This window comes from Bolinopsis microptera, chromosome 8, assembly GCF_026151205.1.
Source record: "Bolinopsis microptera isolate Bmic1 chromosome 8, MBARI_Bmic_1.0, whole genome shotgun sequence".
In the NCBI taxonomy this organism is placed as follows: Eukaryota; Metazoa; Ctenophora; class Tentaculata; order Lobata; family Bolinopsidae; genus Bolinopsis; species Bolinopsis microptera.
The window spans coordinates 5,862,169-5,886,142 of record NC_087079.1 but is presented as its reverse complement, the minus strand read 5'-3'; the positions used below and the strand labels follow the sequence as shown (position 1 = coordinate 5,886,142).

Here is a 23,974-nt window from a genome sequence, read left to right as displayed (position 1 = left end):
TGAGGAATACTTTCGAATTATCTGCTGTATTATCGGTAATAAGAGACTTTGTGAGAGAGGTAGAGCGTTTTAGAATGACTCAAAGTTTATTTCATTATAAATATAATTTGACCGATGTCTTACCGCCAAATGAATCTGGTCATTTTATCCATGGCCCTCTAATTGACATTCATGTCTTTAAAGAATCTGATGGTATCTCTGAAGTTGTCGATAAAGAAATAGATCGAATATGTAACGCAAATATTCTTGATCAGAACAAAGATATAGGGATATTACACAGTCTGAAGACAATTGATGCACGGAACATTTTTGGGTCAAAACCCTTTCATTACTTTCGCAATAATTACTCAAATGAGTGGCCAGTTGTTTTTGCTGTACACGAAATGTCCATGGACAGCGAGAGTGATTTGGGTAGAGACAATTTTTCCCGCCTCTACATCTTAATATCAAGAGCACGAGTGAAATGCTTTCTTTTTCTTCTTCCTGGGAGGGGTGTGAGAAGCAACATCTCTGCAATAAGTATGACTGATTTATTGGGCAAACTGAAACCTTTTGCTAATATTATACAGCATGATTAGATATTACTTCAAAACCATTATCAATATTCATAAGATAAGCAACATTAGAGCTAAATTTACTATATTGCGCAGTAACTTTGGTTGTTTAATTATATTTTGTATTTTTATCATCTAAAATATTCAAATTGAGTCCTATCTTTAAATCCTAGACACAGATGAAATGCCAAAATTGCACATGATGCAACAACAGTGATGGCAAAGGTTACTGCTATTGTAATCATTTGATTAAATTTGGTTAAATCAATATTTTATTTGCTAACTCACATATTTTTATTTGCTAACTCACACTCAAAGAGGAGTCTCTTAGAAAATTCCAACCCAGGTCAAGTTAATAAATACTCAGTAAATTAACGCGTATATATATGCGAAAATAACCGAATAACGAATAACACAGAAGTTAACCTAGGCATGCTATCAAGGATATCCAGGTCCTTGGGGACAGTAGGTTCCAGATGTATCAGCACATCCCAACCTCTACTCGTACAAAAGCTAGCTGTCAGAGATGCGCTTAACATGGCCATGGATGAAGCAATCACACAGGATGAGACTGCTTTTGTGATGGGTGAAGAGGTGGCTCAGTATGATGGCGCGTACAAAGTGACGCGTGGCTTGTGGAGGAAGCATGGGGATAAGAGAGTTATTGACATGCCCATCACAGAGGTTTGTGTTATATCATTATTATATTATAATATTATATATTAGATTATATAATATATCTAATCTACTGAATTGTAGATGCCAGATAAATGGTGGTAAAAGTTGATTTCATATTCCCTTTTATTTGTAACTTGTAGTACGACTGAATTATCAACTAGACTGCTATTTCAGATGGGTTTTGCTGGATTTGCTGTCGGTGCAGGCCTGGTAAGCTAACAAACCATTCTACATCAATTACATTTAGGGCATTATTGAATTTATATTTAGTTTCAATTTTCGACATTTTTGAAAAACCTTTCGTAAAAGTTAAAAGCACTCCTCTAGAGTCCTGTCCATATTTTATTTAACAATTAATATTGATATTCAATACAGTTGCTTGTTTCAGAACGGCTTGAGACCTATCTGTGAGTTCATGACGTTCAACTTTGCCCTCCAAGCTATTGACCACATCGTTAACTCTGCAGCTAAATCCCACTACATGTCCGCCGGAGTGGTTAGTTGGAGTTAATTAACACAATTTAAGTTTTGTTATATTATTATAATAGTATGGTTGAGACTGTAAACTGCATTTTAATTTTTGGTAGAGATTGTCGACATTATACTTTAAATGTAAGAGAATGTGTATTTCACTGTAAATCTGAACTAGCTGTTTTGTTGCATATTATGTTTCATTACTATGCATGGTATGCTATTATATGTATTTAATATGGTATGTTATGTATAATATGATAACTGCAGTGCCGTATGCAATTATGCATATTCTAACTGTCCTCCTCTGTATATATATATGTATATATATAGTAATGTAGCTACCGTTATTTTAATAGGTTTGGTGCTGAACTCTTGAATAACCAATGTTATTTTAAAAATGTTGACAAGTCCTAAGTGGTTAGTTGGCACTCTGCCAACAATCACTCGCGTAATAATAATAATATTATGTAATACAGTGATGCATTATTGTTAACATAACACCAGGATAGTAACAAACCTGTACTACACACAATAACATGTTACACCATATCATGTTACACACACAGAGGTGTACAGTGCATTATAACTACAGGAAATACTCAAGATTGAGCACTTTTTAAAATACATATTCTTTGACAAAATGTAGGTGCTCCTTCATAACTCTTTATAGTGTATACGTGTGTACGTGTGTGTGTGTGTGTGTTGGATATCTGTAGATTCTGATTGTTAGTAGCGCGGTTTGCTGACTTTAATAATAATATGTAAAGGGGACAGTGTAGAGTTACACTTTCAGCTGCGTTATAAGTCAATCATTATTTCGTGATATATTATGAGGATAATTTCATGATAATATATGATGATATTCTGAAGTTGTCACAGTCTGGTCACAGTCCACATTTACATGGCTCGTATTGGTAACATCTGTAGGGTTTATAGCTCACGGCTGAAATATTGGCTGTCGGGTTACAACCATGCCTTGATGCCTTATAAAAAGTGGGGTATTTTTAGCCTTGATTTTCGTTTGTTCCGTTTAGCCCAACTGTCATTTTTGCCGCGATCTATTGTAACATGAGTTTGTAATACAAAATAATATGTGAAAAATGATCACGTGAGTTGGTCAGGTGATCACACACTAATCACATGAGTTGGTCAGGTGATCACACACTAATCACGTGAGTTGGTCAGGTGATCACACACTAATCGTCAGAAAGGACCGAGACATAATAAATATGGTAGCACCAAAAAGAAGAGTCGAATGAAGCCAAAAATGGCATGGTTTGACAGTGAATGTATCCGTCTTAAGAGGACACTCAACATTCTAGCAAAAAAGTATGGAAGATCCCCATTGGACAAGCTCCTCAGGGACTCTTATTACGACACTCGGCGACAATATAGAAAGATGATCAGACATAGGCGATCAGAATTCTTTGAGAAGCTTTGCAAGGACATAGAAACAGGGAACAACATCTGCTGGAAATCCTTCAAAGCTCTTAAAAATACAAAATCGCCTGCAACCAGTCTTGATGCCTTCGATATGATCAACTTTTGCAAGTTCTTCAGTGAACTTTACGGCAAAAAGAACATCAAAGACTCTAAGATCGCAGAGCTACAGTCAAAGATGCAGAAAAACAACATTTGTGACGACCTGACCAAGCTTTTGGATCAAGATATAAAGATGGAAGAGCTGTGTGCTTGCATTAAGGCCACTAAAAAAGGAAAGGCAGTTTCCGAAGATCTAATTTCTAATGAATTCTTCAAAGCCTCAACACGATCCATGCTCAAAGCAGTCCTCAACCTCTTCAACCACTGCCTAAGCCTATCAATTTACCCATGGACTTCATCAGTAGTTACACCCCTACACAAAAAAGGTGATATCTATGATCCAAACAACTACAGAGCCATCGCTGTAGCGAGCAATCTCGGAAAGCTCTTTGCAAGCATATTGCTGAAAAGATTGATATCATTCCGTGATCAATGTGATCCTGATACAGCCAACCAACTAGGTTTCTGTAAAGACGCACAGACAGCAGACCACATTTTCACACTCTCAACCTGCGTGGAAAAGTATGTCACCAAGAAACGCCAAAGGCTATACACATGCTTTGTCGATTATGCCAAAGCGTTTGATTCCATCTGTCGTGAGGCACTCCTATACAAGTTGTGGAAAATGGGTATTCAAGGGAGATTCTTTGAGTGCATTAAGTTCATGTACTCAAACTCCTCAGCCAAAGTGAAGCTACTAGACAAGCTGTCACAGAAGATCGACATATTATGTGGTACCGAGCAAGGACACCCCATGTCCCCTGAACTGTTTAAATGCTTTGTCCACCAGCTTTCACATGATCTCAACAACATCGAAGGAGTGAAAGTCCCTGTCCTAAATGATACAGATATAACTCATCTGCTATGGGCAGACGACCTTGTCCTTCTAGCCCTCAACAAACACAGTCTTCAACAAATGCTTGATGTCCTAAACAATTACTGCTCAGAATGGGGCCTGACAGTAAACATTGGAAAAACTTCAGTCCTTGTGTTTAACCCAACAGGAAGGCATCTGAAGGAAAGTCATGAGTTCAAACTGGGAGAACAACAGATCCCCTCCGGGAGAGAGTACTGTTACCTTGGCATTACATTTACTCTGAGCGGATCACTTAAGCTAACACAACAAAAGCTGAGGCAAAAAGCATTAAGAAGTTATTTCTCTTCGAAAAGCTACATTGATACCCGCCACATCAGAAAATCTATACTGTTCAAGCTATATGATACACTTATTGTACCTGTGGTGTCGTATGGTTGCCAAGTGTGGCTGCCAAGCACAGCTCTGTTCCGCAACTTCCCCACAAACACGAGCACCACACCAGAAACAGGAAACGTGTGTACACTCATTGCCAGGGACCCTCTAGAGAACTTTCATCTGTCTCTTTTGAAATGAACTGGTCAACATCCAATGCTGCGATATGGGGTGACACAGGCAGGCATCCACTTGGCATCTCGCTATCAAAGCAAGTGTTTAACTACAAAGAAAGACTTGAACAAATGGTTGTAGACGGTCGTGACTGCTTTGCTAGACACGCTTTCGAAGAACAGGCGACCCTAAACCTGAGCTGGTTCTCCACTCTCGAGCAGATGCAAGAAACCATCGAGGCATCAGAGAGAAACCAAGGATTAAGACCAAGCCAGATTAGAAAGGGTTTGCAAAAGTGGTTTATAAACTCATGGGAAACAGAAAGGACATCTAACAGAAAACTATCATTCTACAACTTAGTGAAGAGAAAGTTTGCTCAAGAGACGTATCTAGCCCTTGATCTTAAACCTAACTGCTCAAAGAAGATCGCGCAATTCAGAAGCAGCTCCCACCGCTTTAACGTTGAAACTGGTCGCTACGGCAAAAAGCGGTTTAACATAAAACATCGGGCCTGCAGACATTGCTGCTCAAGTGACGATGACTTGTTAGATCTTCTCTATGAGCTACCAGGGGCCTATCCAGTGATAGAAGATGAGCATCACATCCTCTACGAATGCCCCCTATACGAAGACCTACGCAAAAACCTGCATCAACGAACGAGGGACCTGTTAGTAATGAGAGAAGAACCGGGAGAAATCTTCGACGACTCAACAACTATTAGAGACATTGGACGGTTTTTAAATAAGGTCGATGAACGGAGGTTCCCGAAGAAAAATACTGAATGAATGTCGTGTTTTGTATATTTTGATAAGTATGTGGACATTGTATGATACTTTCTTTGTCATTGTTGAGTGCTCTGATCTTGGCTGAGTTTTTTCTGCATACGACTGTGCTATCTGTGCTATATTCTTTTATTGGCTATCTACTTTTACCACCTTGTTTGGTTGTTTGTTACATTGGGGTAGTTTTGAATATTAAACCTTCTATTCCTATATTGGTCAGACACGGCATCTGCCGTTTGACCCAATTTTGTTTAATTCCTGTTTAATTTCTGTTTAATTCCTGTTTAATTCCTAATCACGTGAGTTGATCACACACTAACCCCCTCCTCCCAGATGAAGTGCCCGATAACTTTCAGAGGACCTAACGGACCTGCATCTGGGGTGGGAGCCCAACATTCCCAGTGTTTTGCATCGTGGTATGGGAGTGTACCTGGACTCAAGGTAATTACTATTTTAGTTTAGAGCTTTACTAATCAGACCATTAATTTAGAGATTTTGTAATTAGTGGTCACCTAAGTAAGTTAGAAAGTTAACTCTGACAGCCGTGGCCGTACTGAGAAACCCCCCCCCCCCCCGTACCCTGCTGAGAACCCTCCCCCGCCCCCCCCCCCCACTTTTAATCCCTCCCTCCCTGGCAGATTTCTGAAAAGTATAGTAAATTTACTTGATTAACAAGAATGACCATTTTTGTAAAATACATAATAATAGTGGACAATAAAAAGCTTAAACTACCTGCTCAGTGCTCCCCCCCTCTGTGCTCTGCCCCTGGCTCCGCCCCCTTCTGCCTCATTCTCATTTTCTGCCCCGGCCCCCTCTGCCCCGGCCCCCTCTGCCCCGCTCCCCCGGCCCCCTCTGCCCCGGCCCCCCTCTGCCCGGCCCCCGTCCCACTCTGCCCCCTCACTTTAACCCATCCCCGGCAGGTAGTGTCCCCGTACTCCGCTGAGGACGCTAAAGGTCTCCTCAAAGCCTGCATCATGGACCCTAACCCCTCTGTCTGCTTGGAGAATGAGATTATGTATGGTACCACATTTGATATGAGCGACGAGGCTATGGATCCTAACTTTCAGATCCCTCTGGGCAAGGCTAAGATTGAGCGAGAAGGTAATGATTCGATTAGGAAACTGTTTGAAACAATAAACTTTGCGTCATAATTATGTGATAATTAGAGTTAATTATGTGGTATGTAACATGACGTGTTTTATCTCCCAGGAACACATTGTACAATAGTGGCTCACTCAATCGGTGTTCAAACGGCTCTAACGGCTGCTGAGGAGCTGGCTGGCCTGGGGGTCGAGTGTGAGGTATTTTGAATTCTGCAAATATTTGATGGATTGTATTTCACTTTTGTAAACTTTTAAGTTATAATATGTATGTTTAATGTTGATATTCGATATGAGTAGCATCATATTCTTTTATACTCTTAGGGAGTGATAAAACTGGGTTTTTGGTACTTAGCTTAGCATGAACATCGTAAAATATAAATAACAATCTATATCAGCCTGGAAGATTAGAATACATTTTCTGAAGAACAATTAACTAACACAATTAAACAAATACCAATGTAAAAGTGATTCTAAACTAAACTCTCTCCTGTTCAGGTAGTAAACCTGCGCTCAATCCGCCCCCTGGATATGAACACAGTAACCCAGAGTGTTATGAAGACTAACAACTTGGTCACAGTGGAGTACGGCTGGCCTTTTGGTGGTGTCGGTAGTGAGATTATAGCAGGAATTATTGAGGGTACGTACTTCATTTATATTTTAAACGATAAAATCCAGCGGGTCCGATATATTTAGGTCCGTCTTAAAAAGTCCATTATTTGTCGTTTTAATGACTGTTTTGTCAAATCCACAAGACTGAAGTACCAGTCAATGATGTCCAGAGATAATGTTGCCTAAAGTACCTGATTTTAGTAGCAAGATTTTAGTGAATACTTAGCATAACAACATTATTTAAGGTATCCTAGTATGATAAAAAAGCCCTCAAGTTCTCCCTTAAAAATAGAAATATATATATTTCTTCTGACTGAAACTTAACTCTCATCTTAATGACAGCACAAGCGTTCAATTATCTGGATTCAGATAATCAATTAATCAATTAATCAATATTTCAACTAATTAATCAATAAATTAATTAGTAATTATCCGTCCAGGACCAGCGTTCAACTATCTGGATTCAGGCCCATTACGGTGTACTGGAGCGGATATACCGGTCCCTTACGCTAAATCACTCGAGGAACTTACTTTCCCTAAAGAGTCCAATGTTGTCAACTCTGTAAAGAAAGTTCTCGGTATCTAAACTATCTAATAAGAGAGCTGGATAAATCTAATTAATTTAAAGTTATTAAGAACAGTTCGGATACTTGAAACTATTCGGAAATACTCGATGGGAAAATTAATTTATTTTTTCGGGATCGTTAGTTAGATAAATACCTGTGACCAGGTCCCATACTAACTAGCTAACTAAAGAAATTAGTTTTATGTTAAGGTCCTTGAGGACTCTACTTGGTATTTGAGTTTTATAACGTTTTCAGATATTTTAGCATTGTACAAAATTTCAATCGATATGATTAAACTTCTATTTTGAACATAATGAAGTAATTGTAGAGGAAATGAAGCCTTTTTTGATAACGAAGCCTGTTTTTGATAACGATGCCTGTTTTTATAACGAAGCCAGCAATATAGCTATATTTTGAGGATCGCTGGCACCATTTGAACTCCTTTCAAAGCTGTGATGAGCTTGTACCTTGCTATTATTCTATGATTTAATTTAAATTAAGCTAAATGATGTCTAACTTATTGATAATTGGGATTTTCTAGCTATTTATTTCCTCCGAATTTGATGTAGTACTTATAGCCAAACATTCCATCTGAATTTTATTTACCACTTTTCATTCCATTTGATGAAAGTTACCGTCTCAAGTTGTCAGTTATCATTTACGAGTACTTATAAACATTGAAACATTCGTCGGGTAAATTGAATTGTGTTAACTCATAGTTGATCACTAAATAAACATTCAATCTTTTAACTTTCGTTCAATCCTGTTCTGAGATTTGAACATTTTTAACACTGATATTAATTGGCAAGTCCTATTATAATTTCTATCATGCAGAAAAGCCAAAATGTCTCCGGCCGTGACTTGAACCGGTGACGTTTTAACGTTACGTGAAATCCACAAAAACCTCCACGTGACATCCTCAAAAAACCCCACGTGACGTGATCAGAAACCCACGTGACGTCATCAGAAACCCACGTGACGACAGGTGAATGTCGGGGAGCGGGCCAGCTCTACCTCTCAGATAACCCAGTAAAGTTTCCCCCGGTAACCCGGACTACTCCTGTATTCTACGATGAGACTAATCAGGAGATATTCGCCATGTCGGGAGACCTCGTTACTATCGACAACGCGGTAAGTCACGTGACCTCGTTATTAACTATAATGCGGTAAGTCACGTGACCTCGTTACAATCTACAACTCGGTAAGTCACGTGACCTCGTTACTATCTACAACGCGGTAAGTCACGTGATCTCGTTACTAACTATAACGCGGTAAGTCACGTGACCTCGTTACTAACCTATAACGCGGTAAGTCACGTGACCTCGTTACTATCTACAACGCAGTAAGTCACGTGATTTCGTTACTATCTACAACGCAGTAAGTCACGTGATTTCTTTACTATCTATAACGCGGTAAGTCCCGTGATTTCGACTTGAAAAACCTTGCATTTTCTCCACCGCAGTGCGCACTTTTTTTTCCTTAATTATCAGTCTAAAAACAAACCCCAAAAAAATTCCCCGGCCCTTTTTAATTTTGAAAAAATTTTTGCTTGCGCGGGAAAAAAACCTTTAAATTATATGATATTAAATTAAATTAAAAAAAACTGAAAAAACTCCCTGGTGCACGGGGGTACAAAATGTACTTCCCCAAACCCAAAAAACTTTTTTACCCCCACAAAAGGGGAATCACCCCCGAAAAACCCCTTTTGACGTAGATAACGCAGTAAAACATTATCAGTATCAAGAAATCTTTTAGACCCCCCGGAATTAGCCGGGGCTGAGGGGAAACCCGTCTGTAGATTCCTTTAACCTTTACGGGAAAAGTAAAGGGGGTTTGTAATTTTGGTTAAATTGACTTTTTAAAAAAAACCGTGTTGTTTTTTTGGGTTTTTTTTTGAAAGGAAATTTGCCTTTTAGAGAAATGTGAAATTGACGTTGGCCCCCAATTCTTACTTTTTTTTTCCACAGTTCCACGTATGTTAAAAAATTTGTTGAATATTAATAATTGTTTTTATTTTAAAATAAATATTTTTAAAAGTTTTTTTCCCAGATCGGATTTCAGTCAGTGCTGCAAAAAGAGGGTCGGGGAATAAAATGGGATTTAAAAACGGGGGACCTCCCAACAAAACGAGATAGTCTTCATCAATCATCGGGCAATTTGAGTTTTATCAGTCAAGGGGAAGGGTTGTGCAATGTGCACGTTAAGTGTGCAGGGTACAGGGCGCCACCCTGTGGAAAATCCTGATGACTTTTTTTATAATTATTTTGTTGTTCTTGGGGGTTATGACCTGTTGTCTGAGGAAAGACTTCTTTTTCCCAGGGTTTCAGAAAATTTGATTGTGCTTTAAGACCTGAACAAAGTTTGGTATTTAAAAAAGCTCACACCCGGCTTCCCCTTGTAATACAGATTTTAAAAAAAAACCAAAATTTTAAATAATAAAACCCCCCAAACCTGCCCATTTCGGGCCAAAAAAGGGCCCAAATTTTCGTCACATCAAATCGTACCCCAAATAAACTTTAAAAGGGTTTCGTTTTACTCCCCCCGGGTTCTGTTTTTCTGGGGGTTTGCCCTTTTACTCTGTGGGGTTTAACATTCCCCCACCCTTTCTACTTCAAGACCCCACAACAGGGCCCAAGTAATTTTCCCAAAAGCCCCCCCAATTTCCCCAGGTTAGCTTAAGTAAGGGTCCCGGGGGGGGGGGGGGGGGGGGTTTTCTGGGAAAAAGCCCCTCTTTGTCTGGTAACCCCTTCTCCCCCCTTTTATTTTCAAGACCCAAAAACTTTGGCCCAGAAATTTTTTAAACCGATGCCCAAGTTTCCGGGGTTAGCTATAAGAAAGGGGTGCGGGGGGGGGGGGGGGGGGGGGTTCTGGGTTAATGCCCTCTCCTCTGTGTGGTAACATTTTTCCACCTTTCTACTTCGGGACTCCAAAAACATGGCACCTTAAATTTATTTCCGGGATTGCCAAGTTCCGGGTTTCGCTAAAAGGTAAAAAGTCTGGGGGGGGGGGGGGTTCTGGTAAGGGCCTCAAATCTTTTTGGGGTAATTTTTTCTCCCCCCTTTCTACTTAAAGGGACTCCAAAACCATGGCCCAAGTAATTTTCCCACAGACCCCCAATTTCCGGGTTTTAGCTATAAGTAAGAGGGGTGGGGGGGGGGGGGGGTTTTGGGTAATGTCCCCCTATCTTTTGTTTTAACATTCCCCCCCCCTTTTACTTCAAGATTTCCAAAAATTTGGCCCCCCAGAAATATTAAAAGCCGGGCCCAATTTCCAGGTTAGTATAAGTAAGGGGGGCTGGGGGGGGAGGGGGGTTCTGGAAAATGCCCTCTACTCTGTGTGGTAACTTTCTCCCCCCTTTCTCCCTCAAGCCCTCCAAAACCCCATGGCACCAGTAATTTTACAGACGGGCCCAAGTTCCAGGTTGCTATAAGTAAGAGTGCTGGGGGGGGGGGGGGGGTTTCTGGAAATTGTTTTACTCTTTTGGGGTTTAAACATTCTCCCCCCCTTTTACTTAAAGACCCCAAACCCATGGGCACTTTTAATTTCACAGCTCCCAAAATTTTCCAGGTTAGCTATAAGTAGAGTGCTGGGGGGGGGGGGGGGGGGGGGGGTTCTGGTAATGTCCTCTACTCTGTCTGGTAACATTCTCACCCTTTCTACTTCAAGACTCCCACAACATGGCACCAGTATATTCACAGACTGCCCAAGTTCCAGGTTAGCTATAAGTAAGAAGTGCTGGGGGGGGGGGGTTCTGGTAATGTCCTCTACTCTGTGTGGTAACATTCTCCACCCTTTCTACTTCAAGACTCCACAACATGGCACCAGTAATATTCACAGACTGCCCAAGTTCCAGGTTAGCTATAAGTAAGAGTGCTGGGGGGGGGGGGGGGGGGGGTTCTGGTAATGTCCTCTACTCTGGTGTGGTAACATTCTCCACCCTTTCTACTTCAAGACTCCACAACATGGCACCAGTAATATTCACAGGACTGCCCATGTTCCAGGTTAGCTATAAGTAAGAGTGCTGGGGGGGGGGGGGGGGTTCTGGTAATGTCCTCTACTCTGTCTGGTAACATTCTCCACCCCTTTCTACTTCAAGACTCCACAACATGGCACCAGTAATATTCACAGACTGCCAAGTTCCAGGTTAGCTATAAGTAAGAGTGCTGGGGGGGGGGGGGGGTTCTGGTAATGTCCTCTACTCTGTCTGGTAACATTCTCCACCCTTTCTACTTACAAGACTCCACAACATGGCACCAGTAATATTCACAGACTGCCCAAGTTCCAGGTTAGCTATAAGTAAAGAGTGCTGGGGGGGGGGGGGGGGTTCTGGTAATGTCCTCTACTCTGTCTGGTAACATTCTCCACCCTTTCTACTTCAAGACTCCACAACATGGCACCAGTAATATTCACAGACTGCCCAAGTTCCAGGTTAGCTATAAGTAAGAGTGCTGGGGGGGGGGGGGGGGGTTCTGGTAATGTCCTCTACTCTGTCTGGTAACATTCTCCACCCTTTCTACTTCAAGACTCCACAACATGGCACCAGTAATATTCACCGACTGCCCAAGTTCCAGGTTAGCTATAAGTAATAGGAGGGGGGGGGGTACGTCATCACCACTCGTGATCTTCTCCAAGAATTTCGCGAAATAGTCTCTGACGCCACCAACATTCAAACAAAACTACCCAAATTCCACGTCCGTACATGTGTACATGTGTGTTAGGTAATAGGTTTGTGGGGGAGAGTAATATTATATTGCGGTAATAAAAATGTGAGGGGGACTCGTGAGAATGTGCTGTTCTGTCGAGTTTCGACTTTCGAGTTTCGAGTAGGGGTATTTGATTCGATCATATTTACTCTAGTAAATGTTAACGTGGATTCCATTATATAGAATATCACACAAACACTTTCCAATGAACAGCATCTATACTATCTGGATTATCCTAGAACCATAACTAAATCAATGAAATAATCATCAAATGAATTAACTAATTATAACTAACAAACCATTACATCAGGTAGAACTACCCCCAGCCGGACCCAACCAGCGTTCCCAACTCCTAGAAAGGCAAGTGTCCATTATAACTCTGCATGGTAAGCTGTTCCTAGCTTAACCAAGAGCCCTCAGTTTGGGCCCGGGGGTTTTAACCAAGACCACGGAGATTTTTTCGGTAGGGCTTGGCTACCGAAAAAAATCGTCAAAAAAGGTAAGTTTTTTTTAGTAAATTGTTTTAAGGGGAAATTGGCTTTTGTTATTTTAAAAAAGAATTTTTAAAACAACCCAGTTGTAGGTTTAAACCCTTATGAAAACCCTGTGATAAATTTGACCCTAACAAAAAGGGTTTGCCCCGTGATGAGGGTTTAATTTTAAAGGAAGTATATTTGCTAGTAGTTCTTTTTTTACTGATAAAAAAATCTTTTTAATGACATTGTTTATGAGGTGGGATGTACCCCGGGGTTGTACCCGCTGTCCTTGTATAGGAGCCCAGGTTTTGATTTCTTTCACCCCTTAAGGTGTAATATTATATGTAAAATTCCCTTCGGATCATTTTTTTAATCTTTTTAAAAATTATTTGTTTTTTTTGAAAAAAAATATTGATTTTTTTTTTAAAGTGTTTTTCGGGGTTTATTTTTTATCATCTTTTGATTTTTAAATTTTTAAACTCTTATTTTAAAAGAACTTTTTACTCTAACTCTAATTCTAGAAACAGCAGGTAAAAGATAAATCTCTGTTTTAAAAATTTAAAAATGATTTACTCCTCCTTCCTCGGGAAAACCAATCCCCCAGGGGCTACTTTTTAATAAACAAAAATCCCCCAGGTACCCTTAAAAAATAACAAAAATACCCAGGTAGTTTTTAAATTTTAAAAACAACACCCCCCCAGGTGGCTACTAATAATAAAAAACCTACCCAGGGGGGTTTCTAATAATAACAACACTACCTCAGGTGGCTACTAATAATAACAACACTCCCTGGGTTTGGGTTTTATAAAAATAAAAAAAACTACCCCGGGTGGCTACCCTGCAGTAGGTATCCCCGGAAAGGGTTCGCCCGGGAACTGTTTTGGCAACATGATAGTGTCCCCCATCAAAAATTTCTAAATCTAGCATGTTGTTTGATGTGTGCGGGGCGTCCCACCTTTTAAACGAGGTAATAATGTTCTGCCTCTCTCTACTACCGGGACTCCTGTTTTAAAAGTTTCCTAATTTTAAACCCTTTAAAAACTGGGGTGAAAATTTGGATTCCTAATTTTAAACTAAAAAACTGAGGGTGAGAATTAGTTTCCAACTTTAATCTCAAAACTGAGGGTGGGGAAAATTAGTTTCCTAATTTTAATCTCAAAATTTGGGGGGGTGAAAATTTAGATTCCTAAATTTTAACCCTCAAAACTGAGGGGTGAAAATTTTAGTTTCCCTAACTTTAATCTAAAAAATAAAGGTGAAAATTTTAGATTCCAAACTTTAACCCCAAATTGGGGGTGGGGAATAGTTTTTGAAATTTAAAAAAAACAGTTCTACGCTCACCAGGTCAGGTAGTGAAAACCCGGCCCCATTCTGCACCCAATGAGTAAAAGTCAGTTTACCCAGGGAGAAAAACCTTGTGAGCTTATTCCTCCCATGGGGGGGAAATTTCAGCCGGGAACCCATCATTGACCCAAAGCAAGGTAAAACAGAAATTGGTTGGTTTTTGTCCCGTTGTGTAAACAAAAATCCCTAAATTACAAGGGTTTACCCATTTTTATAAATTTGCCCTGTATGTCTTTGATTAGTTTTTATGTATTACTTTTTTCCGAAACCCCTGAGAAAACTTTTTTCCAAAAAAAAAATATTTATGCTTTTATTACGTCAAAACAACTTTTTAAAGAAAGACCCGTTTTGCCCTTGGAAAATTTTTCCAAAAATTTGCCCTTGTTTTTGTCACCATTTATATAATACAAAATAATAGTCTTTAGAAAATTAACATACGCCCCTTAGGAGGGTTAACAACAAAGTACCCCACGCTGAAAAAGTCGACGTAAATGCGGGGACATTTAAAACCCCAAAACACATCATACCCGGAAAATACCGGGATACAACATTTAAACCACCCCCCTTTCTTCAGGGTTGCTAGGGGAACTGAAACTGTCCGTTCCAAGCAAATTCCAAAGCAAAAAATGGGTGCATTTTAAAAAACCCTCGTTGAAAAACTGTGTCCACCCCCCGGGAAAACTAAAAAAAACACAATTTCCCAGCACTTGCGCTCCTTATTTTGGGACTCAGGCCCCCCCTTTTAAAGTGTGGGGGGGGAAAAAATTCGATTCCCTTAACAGTGTTTTTCAATGACTTAAAAAACCGGGTACTGTTGCTTTTTTGTTTTTGTACGCTGACTGTTTTTTTGGAAAATTTCAACTTTTAGCTGTTTAAAACTTTAAAACGCGTTTTTAAAAAAATTGTTTTAATAATTATTTTGTCTCTTTTTTCCAGTTCCAATAGAAAAAACGTCCCCAAAAACCAATATCTAGAAACCCCCTCCTGACTCTCATGAACCCCAAAATACTACCAAACCCTACCCCCCCCGACAGGCCCGAGAGTTAGAAGAAGTGTTCAGCCCCCCCCCTCCCCAAAAGAAGAGCTCCCCCCAGTAAAAGATCTCCGTTATGTAGAATACTTCCGCTCTTCCGTCTTTCCCCAATCCCCCATCAGCTACTATACTACGAGATTAAAAATTCAGATCCTGATCCCATGTAACCCCCTCTTCAAAAATACACCAGCTCGTTCCCGGGTTTCCCGGTTTGGGTGACTCCCCCACCCCCGTGCCCGCTCCTCCTTTTCTCTTGACAAAGCGTTGGCCTGCATTCCTGCCCCCGGTATTGGGCATGTTAACGGCCCGAATGATACGGCGGATGTGGAAGGCACTGTGCAGAAGAACGATGTGAGGCAGCCCATACAGTACGCAAAGCGCGCAGAATAAGGGGATTGGTTTGGGCGTGCTAAAATTCCTTTAGTCTGCGGCAGATTTGTGGGGGTTTAAAGTTTTGTTTTTTCTACCCACAAGTTCTTTTCCCCGCGCAATGAGCGACTCCCGGGAAAAGCGCCGAGTTTTTTCCGGGGGGATGGGGTTTGGGGGAATTTTTTTGCTCTTTATAAAAACACTTTTTTTAAAGAGTTGTAGAGCATTTTCCCGGGCCCAGATTTGGGGGTTAATTACCCCGGGGTTTATTTTTATTTTTTAATTAAAACTTTTGAAAAAAAGACCGTAAAATGGTACCCCCCCCCCCCCCCCCCTTTTTTTTAAATTTTTCTGTAGAAAAATGTTTACAGAACAATTTTGCTTACATTCCCCCCCTATTAAACCCGGTTTACCCCCCCCCCCCCCCCCCCCCCCCCCCCCCCCCCCCCCCGGGGGCCCCCCCCCCCCCCCCCCCCCCCCCCCCCCCCCCCCCCCCCCCCCCCCCCCCCCCCCCCTACAATGTACATATTAACATTTTAAATTTTAAAACAACAATTTCCCCGGCATTTTTCCCTTTAACCCGGGGTGAACTTGGTTTTAAGGGTCACCCGTTACAGGGGAAAAATGGTTTTGTTTTGTTATAACCCCCCCCTTTAAAGTCTCAGCAGTTTCAAATGCTTGTTTTCCGGGTGTTACTGATCTTTAGACTAATTAAAACGTGCAGTACAGTTGTATTTTGTGCTGGGTTAAAAAAATTGCCCAAGCGCTGTTAAAAGTTTGGAAAAAATTTTTACCCCTTTAAATCAATGATTTTTATTCCCTCAGTCGGCTCCCATAATAACGACATTTTATTTGTATTCTTGTGTAGATTTGTAAATTTATCCGTTTTATGCGACAAGGAAAAAAATTCTCTTATTTGACAAAGGAATTTACTCAACGTTTCAATGTTACAACATCGATATTTCATGATCTGGGTAAAAGCATTTTTCTTTGGGCGGGTCAAAAGTGATCAAAACAAAAATTTTCCAAGGGAAAACATTGCAACCAAGGCACCTAAACAATACTCCAAACCCGGGTTTTCATTGTACTTTGGTTTCCCAAAAAAATTTGAAAAACCCTTCCCGTTTCCCCCCAAAAAAGGGGGGTGTGTCGGGGGGAAAAGTGTTCTTATCTCCCCCCCCTAATACACAGTTTGGAAAAAATTCATCTTTCCCTTAATTTTTCCGCATTATATTTTGGCTCCATTTTTTTGGTTACGGGCACGATACGGGATATTTTTTCTTCCGGGTTTTTCATTTTAATAAAGGGTTTTTAATTTTTAAAATCGTCGCTCTGATTATTTATCTTTGGGAAAATTATCTTAGTTTAAAGTTTCATTTTACATAAAATTTTAACGTTATTTTCAAAATAAATCGTTTAAGTCCAATGTGCGGAGGATTAAAAACCCCAGATAAAAACAGCGGGTGCTGTTTGCTTTTGGGTTTATCCCAAAAATAACCCAGTACAGCAAACCGCTAGCATGTCACTTTTAAAAATTGGGTACTTTAAAGAAGTTTTCGAAATAATTTTTAAATGGGCGTTTACGAGTTACCTCAACTGACCCTTTGGGCACTCCTTTTTTCTCTTTTACAAGCCCTAGGAGAGGAGAGAAGGAGGAGGGAGAGCTTTGAGGGGAGAGAGTTGCAGTTTTTAAATTCTCTAGGGTTTCAATTTTTCTAGTTACAAATTTTTTTGCCTTTCAGCGTTCTTTGATGTGTTCTGCCCGATTGTTTTCTAACTTTTCTTGACGGGTTTTAGTTTCGATTTCTTGTAGAAAATTTTACTGTTTCCCTTTTTGTAGGGGGATTGTTTAAAGTTGTTATTATCACGCGTTCTTATATATCAAGTCTACATAACTTTTAAATTATATTTTTGCTTTTAAGTTATATCTGACCCCGGTTCACCATCTCCACGACCCGTAATTAAACAGGATAATTTAAGTTTTAAAGTTAAATTTTTTCCACAGCAACCCGCAGACTAAAATACACCTCGGTTCTTCCCCAAACCTTTTACTTCCAACCCCCTTAAAAGGGCTTGCATAATTGCATTTCGTCACTTTTACGAAACACCGGGCGCCAAAAAGGTTCGTGTTTTTTAAAATTTAACGGGGAATATTTCCGAAAAAAATGAGAAATATGCTGCATTGTTTAGGTTGTGGCTACAGGACAGAACCCAAATTACAGGGGCAAAAAGGTTTTTGGTGGGGAATGGGTTTCAAACTTTTAAACTAACCCCCGCGATGTAAGGGTTTTCCTAGGGGGGTTGTCATAGGGAAACCCTTTCATCCACACAGCCGGGGTTACTTTTTGGGGTTTTTTTGGGGGGTTGTTGGATTCCGGGGGGAAAACGGGCCCCCCCCCCAAAAAAACCCCCGGGGGGCCCAAAACCCCCCCCCCTTCCCTCCTCCCTATCTCCCTTTTCCCTCTTTCCCCCCTCCCCCCTCTCCTCACCCCTCTTCCTCTCTCCTCCCCTCCCCTCCCCCTCTCTCTCTTCTCTCTTCTCTTTTCTCCTTTCTCTCCTTCTCCCCCCTTTTCCCCCCTCCCTCCCTCCCCCCCCTCCCTCCCTCCCTCCCCCCCCTCCCCCTTTCCCCCCCCCTCCCTCCCTCCCCTCCCCCCCCTCCCTCCCTTTCCCCCCTCCCTACCCCCCTTCCCTCCCTCCCTTTTCCCCCCCCTTTTCCCTTTCCCCTTCCCTCCCTCCCCTACCTCCCTCCCTCCCCCCCCTCCCTCCCCCCCCCTCCCCCCCCCTCCCCCTCCCTTCCCCCCCTCCCCCTCTCTCTCTCTCTCCCCTTCCCCTCTCCCCTCTCTTCTTCTCTCTCTCTTCTCTTTTCTCTCTCTCTTTTCTCTCTCTCTCTCTTTTCTCTCTCTTTTCAGCAAAACATTTCCCCCCGGAATTTGGGGGGGAAATTTTTATTTGGGTTTGGTTTCTTTCCCCCCTTTCCCATACGTTTTTGCTTCTAAGATAAGTTTCCCGTTTCACTGGTGATGGTAAAAATGACGTCAGTGAAATTTGTTTTTAAAATTGGGCTGTCAAAGTTTTTGGGGGGTCTGTTGGGTTTGTTTCCTTTTTGGGTCGCTCAAAAATTGTTTTTCATTGTGCAGCTTCGCGTCTTTTTTTATGGGTTTTACCATCTCCGTTGTCCCCAAATTTTACGGTTTTAAATTTCCCCCGAAAAATTTTTTACAGCCCTGGTTGTGACATTGGAGTTTTTTTTGGTTTCGGGTTTGATTTTTATGTTTCTATTTTGTGAGTATGTTTTTTTCGGGGAAATTTGGGCCCTTTTGATGGGTTTTCAAGAATTTGGGCTACAATAAATGTTTTAAAAAACAGTACTGAGATTTATTTTGGGGTTTTGGAAAATTTTTTTGTTAGATAAATTGCCCAAACTTGTTTTTTCCCCGGGCAGTAAACACCCAAAACCTGGGGAATGTGAAATATTTTTTTGGTTTTTTGATGTTTTTGAAAGTTGTTTTATAAGACTGTTTTTCATTTCAAAGTTTTCCATGCTATTATTCAAACTTTTAAAAAAAATTTTTCAGTTTAAAATCCGCCTAAATAATAAAAAATTTAAAAATTTTTAATACAAGTTTACATTAAATTTTTGAATTGAAACAATATCTTTAAACTGAACTCTATAAAACTAAACTAATTTTTAAACCCTTAGTTTATTAATCAGTTAATTAATCCGTTAAACTTTTTGTAACAGATTTCCCAAATTCTAGGGCCATGACCCTGAGAACTCCCTTTAAAAAGGGTTTTCAACCCAACCCCTCGCAAGGGATGGTGACCAAAGACAAACCTTTATGTCCCCAAAATGGTTCAGTCCGTTCATTGTTCAGTGGAGATGGAAAACCAAAAGGGAAGGGGGGAGGAAAAAGGGGAAAAAAATTTGGGGGCTTCGGGGGCAGTTGTCCCAAACTAATCCTTGTAAGTGGGTTGGGGGGCTAGTGTCCAAATCTAATCCCTTTGTAAATGTTGGGGGTTTATAAATGTCCCAAAACTAATCCTTCGTAAAATGTTGGGGGGGAGAGTGGCCAAAAAATTAAACCTTTGTAAGTGTTGGGGGTCAGGAGTGGCTAAAAACTAATCCTTCGTAAAATGTTGGGGGGAAAAGTGTCCAAAATTTAAACCTTCGTAAGTGTTGGGGGTCAGAGTGTCCCAAATTTAAAGCTTCCCTAAGTGTTGGGGGTTCCCGAGTGTCTAAAACTAAAGCTTCGTAAGTTGTTGGGGGTCAGGTGTCCTAATTTTAAAACCTCGTAAGTGTTTGGGGGGCAGAGTGTCCAAATCCCAATGCTTCGTAAAAAGGGGTTTGGGGGGCAGAGTGTCCAAATTTTAATGCGTCGTAATGTTTGGGGGGCAGGGGTGTTTCCCAAAACCCAATTTCCCTTTGTAAAAAGTTGGGGGGCAGGTGTCCAAATTAATGTTCGTAAGTTTTTTTTTTGGGGGGGGGTCAGGGGTGTCCAAATTTAATGCTTGAAGTGTTGGGGGGTTTAGGGGTGTCCAAATCTTTTTCCTTCGTAAGTGTTGGGGGTCAGAGTGGCCAAAACTAATCTTCGTAAATGTTGGGGGTTTTTGAGTGTTTAAATCTAATCCTTCACCCGGGAAGGTTGGGGTTAGGGGTGGGAAATTAAACCTTCGTAAATTTTTGGGGGTCATTTGTGCCCAAAATTTTTCCTTCGTAAATGCTTTGGGCGGTAATTATTGTTGAAATTTTGAAAAAACAATTGTTCAGTCGCCCAAAATTATTTTTTGTACGACCCGAATGAATTGGGTTTTTTAAAAATTGGCCCGTAGTGCCCAGACAAGACCCGCGTCTATCTAAAGAGGTTTATGATTGTTTTTGAATTATTAATCCCACAACTAAATCCAATACCTTCCCCAATTTAAAAAATGTCTTTATACCACGTGAAAAAAACTCCTAGTTTTTTAATAATATAAAAAACAGTTAAACCCCACCAACATTTATATCTACAGGACTTCGTGTTATCAGTTGGAGGGAAAAACGCCATGACCAAAAATTAAAATCCTGAACCACGGGGGGGGAATACACGACCCCCCCTCGGGGAGAAGTTTGCCAGTTGTCAGATCTTTTGTCTTATTTTTTACAAGATCCCAACGAGTTTAAGGAGAAAAACGGGGATTTGGGTTTTATCTGAGATTTCCCACTTAAAATTTTAGAGCCAACTGAGGTATGGGGCCTGAATTTTTTAGTGGGTATGTAGTGTTGGGACATATTATGTCTTAAAAGAAGGGGATGTATGAAAATATGTACTTAGGTTTGTTCATACACAATTTATGATCGCCCCTTTTACATCAGTAATTTCGATTTGGGGGTCGCTTTAAAAGGGGCCTTGACCCCTGAAAAAACAAACAACTTGTTCTAACGTTAATTTTGAATTCCAGGGGGGCCCAAATTTTAAATTACATTTTAGGTTTTCGAACCCAATTAAAGGGGGATATAATATCCCTGCTGGCTGCCATTTAAATTTTTTAAAAACTTACAAAACTTACATCTGACACTGGGGGGCCGTAACCGTCTTAAATAAATTTTAAAAAAATTGGAGTTTTTTTGGTGTTTATTTTTGTTAATCATTTCAAATGCTGACCCCTGAAGGAAAGGGAAACCCGGGGGAAAACGTGCACCCATAAATGACGGGAAATTCCATCTTTAAATCATCACCTAACGTTGATTTCATTGCACCTCCTTTTTTTTTGATCAAAGGGCCCAAATTTTCGGGGAAAAAAATACATAAATTTGTGGCCAAATCGGTCCTGTTTAAAAAAAACCCCTCGCCAAGCCCTAAGTTTTTACTCTCGATTGGGCTGCCGCCCAACGTCCCAAACTCTTCCCCGGGGCGGGGGTTTTTTCCCCGGCAGTTTTTTCCAGGGGTCCAGGGGGAAAAAGCCCCCTCCCGGGGTTCCCAAAGGGGGACCCGGGGTTTCCCTTTGGGGGGAAAAGCAGCGCCTCCAAAATGGGTCATAGTGATCTCGGGTGGTTTAAACAGGATGTGTTTCTATCTTTGGGTTTTTTGCACGAGAAAAAAGTACCAAATTTTCAAAGGGGTGTTTCAGTGTTTAAAACCCTTTTATTATTATTTGGGACTGCCCTTCCTTTTTTTACACTGATATTTTTCATAATTCCAATTTCTTTTTAGAAGATGTCACCCCAAAACCCCTTTAACCCCCTTACTTGGAGATTTTAACACCCTATTTTAAACCCTAATTCACCCCTAATTAACAACCCCAAATTAACACCCTAATTTCCAGGTGGGGGAAGTTTTTTTGGGCTCTGGGGAAAGGGGGATGAACACTACAAGGAAATGGGCATGGTGGATAACCCGTGGGGGTGTGTGTGTCTCTAACCCCTGGGCTCAAAATTACCCCTGTCAATTTTTTCCTTTAAGAAGCGTTTTGGGCGCGTGGAGAGTTCCCCGGGGGTCGGGGGGAAGAAGAAAGATGGTTTTACTGAGGGTTGAGTATTTTTACAGAGCAGGTTATTCCTTTGGAAAATGTTTGGGGGTTTTTAATATTTGTCCGAATTAAAGTTTATTTCATGAAAAAAGTAAGTTTGGGAAACCCAAAATCTCTTTATAGGTTGGCCCCTTTAGGCATAATTGTTTTGTTGTTAGGTCCCCTTTTTTATTATATCTTTTTTAGGAGATGAGGCAAACCCAAAAAACGCAAAAAGGACAAAAAAATCGAAAAAAAAAGCCAAAAACCCTTACAAGAAAATTTTTTCCGTACACGCGAAATCGAAATTAAAATCCGTTGGGGAAAAAAAGGAAAAACGGAAATGATTACATTAAAAGCTTTTTTGGGTTAGAATTCCCGATAACCTAAAACGTAAGCAAATTTTTTATTTTTAAAGGTTTTAAATAGTATTATTAATTAAGTATCCCAAATATTATTTAAAAAGAATATTAGCGTGATTACAATTGGTTTTTAAAATGCGAATTTTGGTGATGTGAAAAACTGATAATTACTTACTTTTACATTAGGATGCATTAGGAAACAATCAGAAATTTGAATGAAAAAAAACTAATTAGGATGTGTCAAACAATAATGGGGTTTTTGTTTTATATCACCAAAAGTTCCATACCAATTTACAGGTTACTAGTAATCAATTTAACCATTCCCTTTTTTGACTAGTTGTCGAACTAAAATTTTTTATTCTTATTTCCAGGGATTTTAGGAAAAAGGGTTTCATTGAGCACAACTGCAAAGGACTTTGGCCAAATGGTTTGGGGGGACAAAGGCTTATCGTAATTTTTTTGGTTACCAAAGAGGTATGAGATTCCGATTTATTAGAAATTTGGGGTTCATTTTTTTTCACATGTTTTTAATCTGATTAGTTTACATTAATTTTAAAATTTTTAGTTTTTGTTAAAAAATTTTAAAAGAGCTACTAATGCCCATGTGTTAAGAATCTATTTATTTTTTAAAAAGTCTATTTTTTAAAATTTATGTATGTATTTTTTCTTTGTTTTTTCCCCCCCCCCCCATTAAATTATTCATAATTTATCTATTTTAAAAAATTTATTTTATAATTGAAACCCCCAAGGTAAAATGTTTTAAAATTAGGTGGGGAGCGTTTGGAAAAAACCCCAAATGTTAAAGATATTGGCCCACCAACACAGGGTGGGCCCCGGGTACATACCCGGGAAACCCTTTTCCCTCAAATTGGCCGTGAAAAAAACCCATGATTCCTTCTCATCAGAAAAAGGGCTATTACACATATCAAACGGTTAGACTGATATGGGTTTTAAATTATTCTAAGACTATACATGATTTTTTTATTTTTCAGTGACTATCTATTTTTTCTTCCCCGGGGCCCCCCTAACCGAAAAAAAAAACTTTTCCCTTAGAAATAAAAGAGTTTTGCTCCTTTTGGGGGGTTTTTATTGGAGTGTTGACTCCCCGTTGGTTTAGCCGAGAGCAAAAGATCGTGTTCATTACCAATATGTGCATTGGGCCGGGGTCATGGGGTTTCCCCAAAAACCCCGGGGCCGTATCGACGGAAAACAATTAAAATTTTCAGAGAACTTGTATTTTTCGAGAGTAGGGCCCCAAACATAGGGCCCCCTATTATTGTGATTTTCAGTGCCGGGGAAGTTGCCCCTTCTTGTTTTTTTCCCAGGGAATGAGAAGTATTTTGGGCTTGAGACTTCTAAAAACATAACTTAAAAGGAATGAAATTTAATGTTGTAGAATGTAGCGCGCGGCACCCTAATCCATTTTAAAAATTTTCCTATTTTCGCGCTTAAAATTTATGCCCAAAAAATTTTATTATTTAATGGGCTTTTTATCACGCCAGGTTTGCCATCTAAAAAGTCCCCCGCGTT

The 23,974-nt window shown here is 40.3% G+C and overlaps 2 protein-coding genes across 2 annotated transcripts in view; both read left to right on the top strand.

Moving 5' to 3' along the window:
- The first annotated feature begins 976 nt into the window (after positions 1-976).
- LOC134819775 (pyruvate dehydrogenase E1 component subunit beta, mitochondrial-like) lies at positions 977-8,301 on the top strand. Its single transcript, XM_063829916.1, has 8 exons — positions 977-1,238; positions 1,407-1,442; positions 1,621-1,728; positions 5,727-5,834; positions 6,314-6,494; positions 6,603-6,694; positions 6,992-7,133; positions 7,546-8,301. The coding sequence occupies exons 1-8, from the start codon at positions 987-989 to the stop codon at positions 7,689-7,691; spliced, it is 1,065 nt and encodes a 354-aa protein (XP_063685986.1). The 5' UTR covers positions 977-986; the 3' UTR covers positions 7,692-8,301.
- A 208-nt stretch (positions 8,302-8,509) lies between these two features.
- LOC134819774 (regulator of MON1-CCZ1 complex-like) overlaps positions 8,510-23,974 on the top strand; it is a 90,552-nt gene continuing 75,087 nt past the window's right edge. Inside the window, exon 1 of the mRNA XM_063829915.1 lies at positions 8,510-8,802. Coding sequence (XP_063685985.1) covers positions 8,770-8,802 — 33 coding nt within the window. The 5' untranslated portion in view covers positions 8,510-8,769. The remainder of the gene's footprint in view (positions 8,803-23,974) is intronic.

Excerpts from the sequence above, each read along its gene's own strand:
- LOC134819775 (XM_063829916.1), top strand. The coding sequence starts at position 987 with ATGCTATCAAGGATATCCAGGTCCTTGGGGACAGTAGGTTCCAGATGT. Across the intron at positions 1,239-1,406 it reads TTGACATGCCCATCACAGAG|ATGGGTTTTGCTGGATTTGC; the intron begins GTTTGTGTTATA and ends CTGCTATTTCAG. Across the intron at positions 5,835-6,313 it reads GGAGTGTACCTGGACTCAAG|GTAGTGTCCCCGTACTCCGC; the intron begins GTAATTACTATT and ends CATCCCCGGCAG.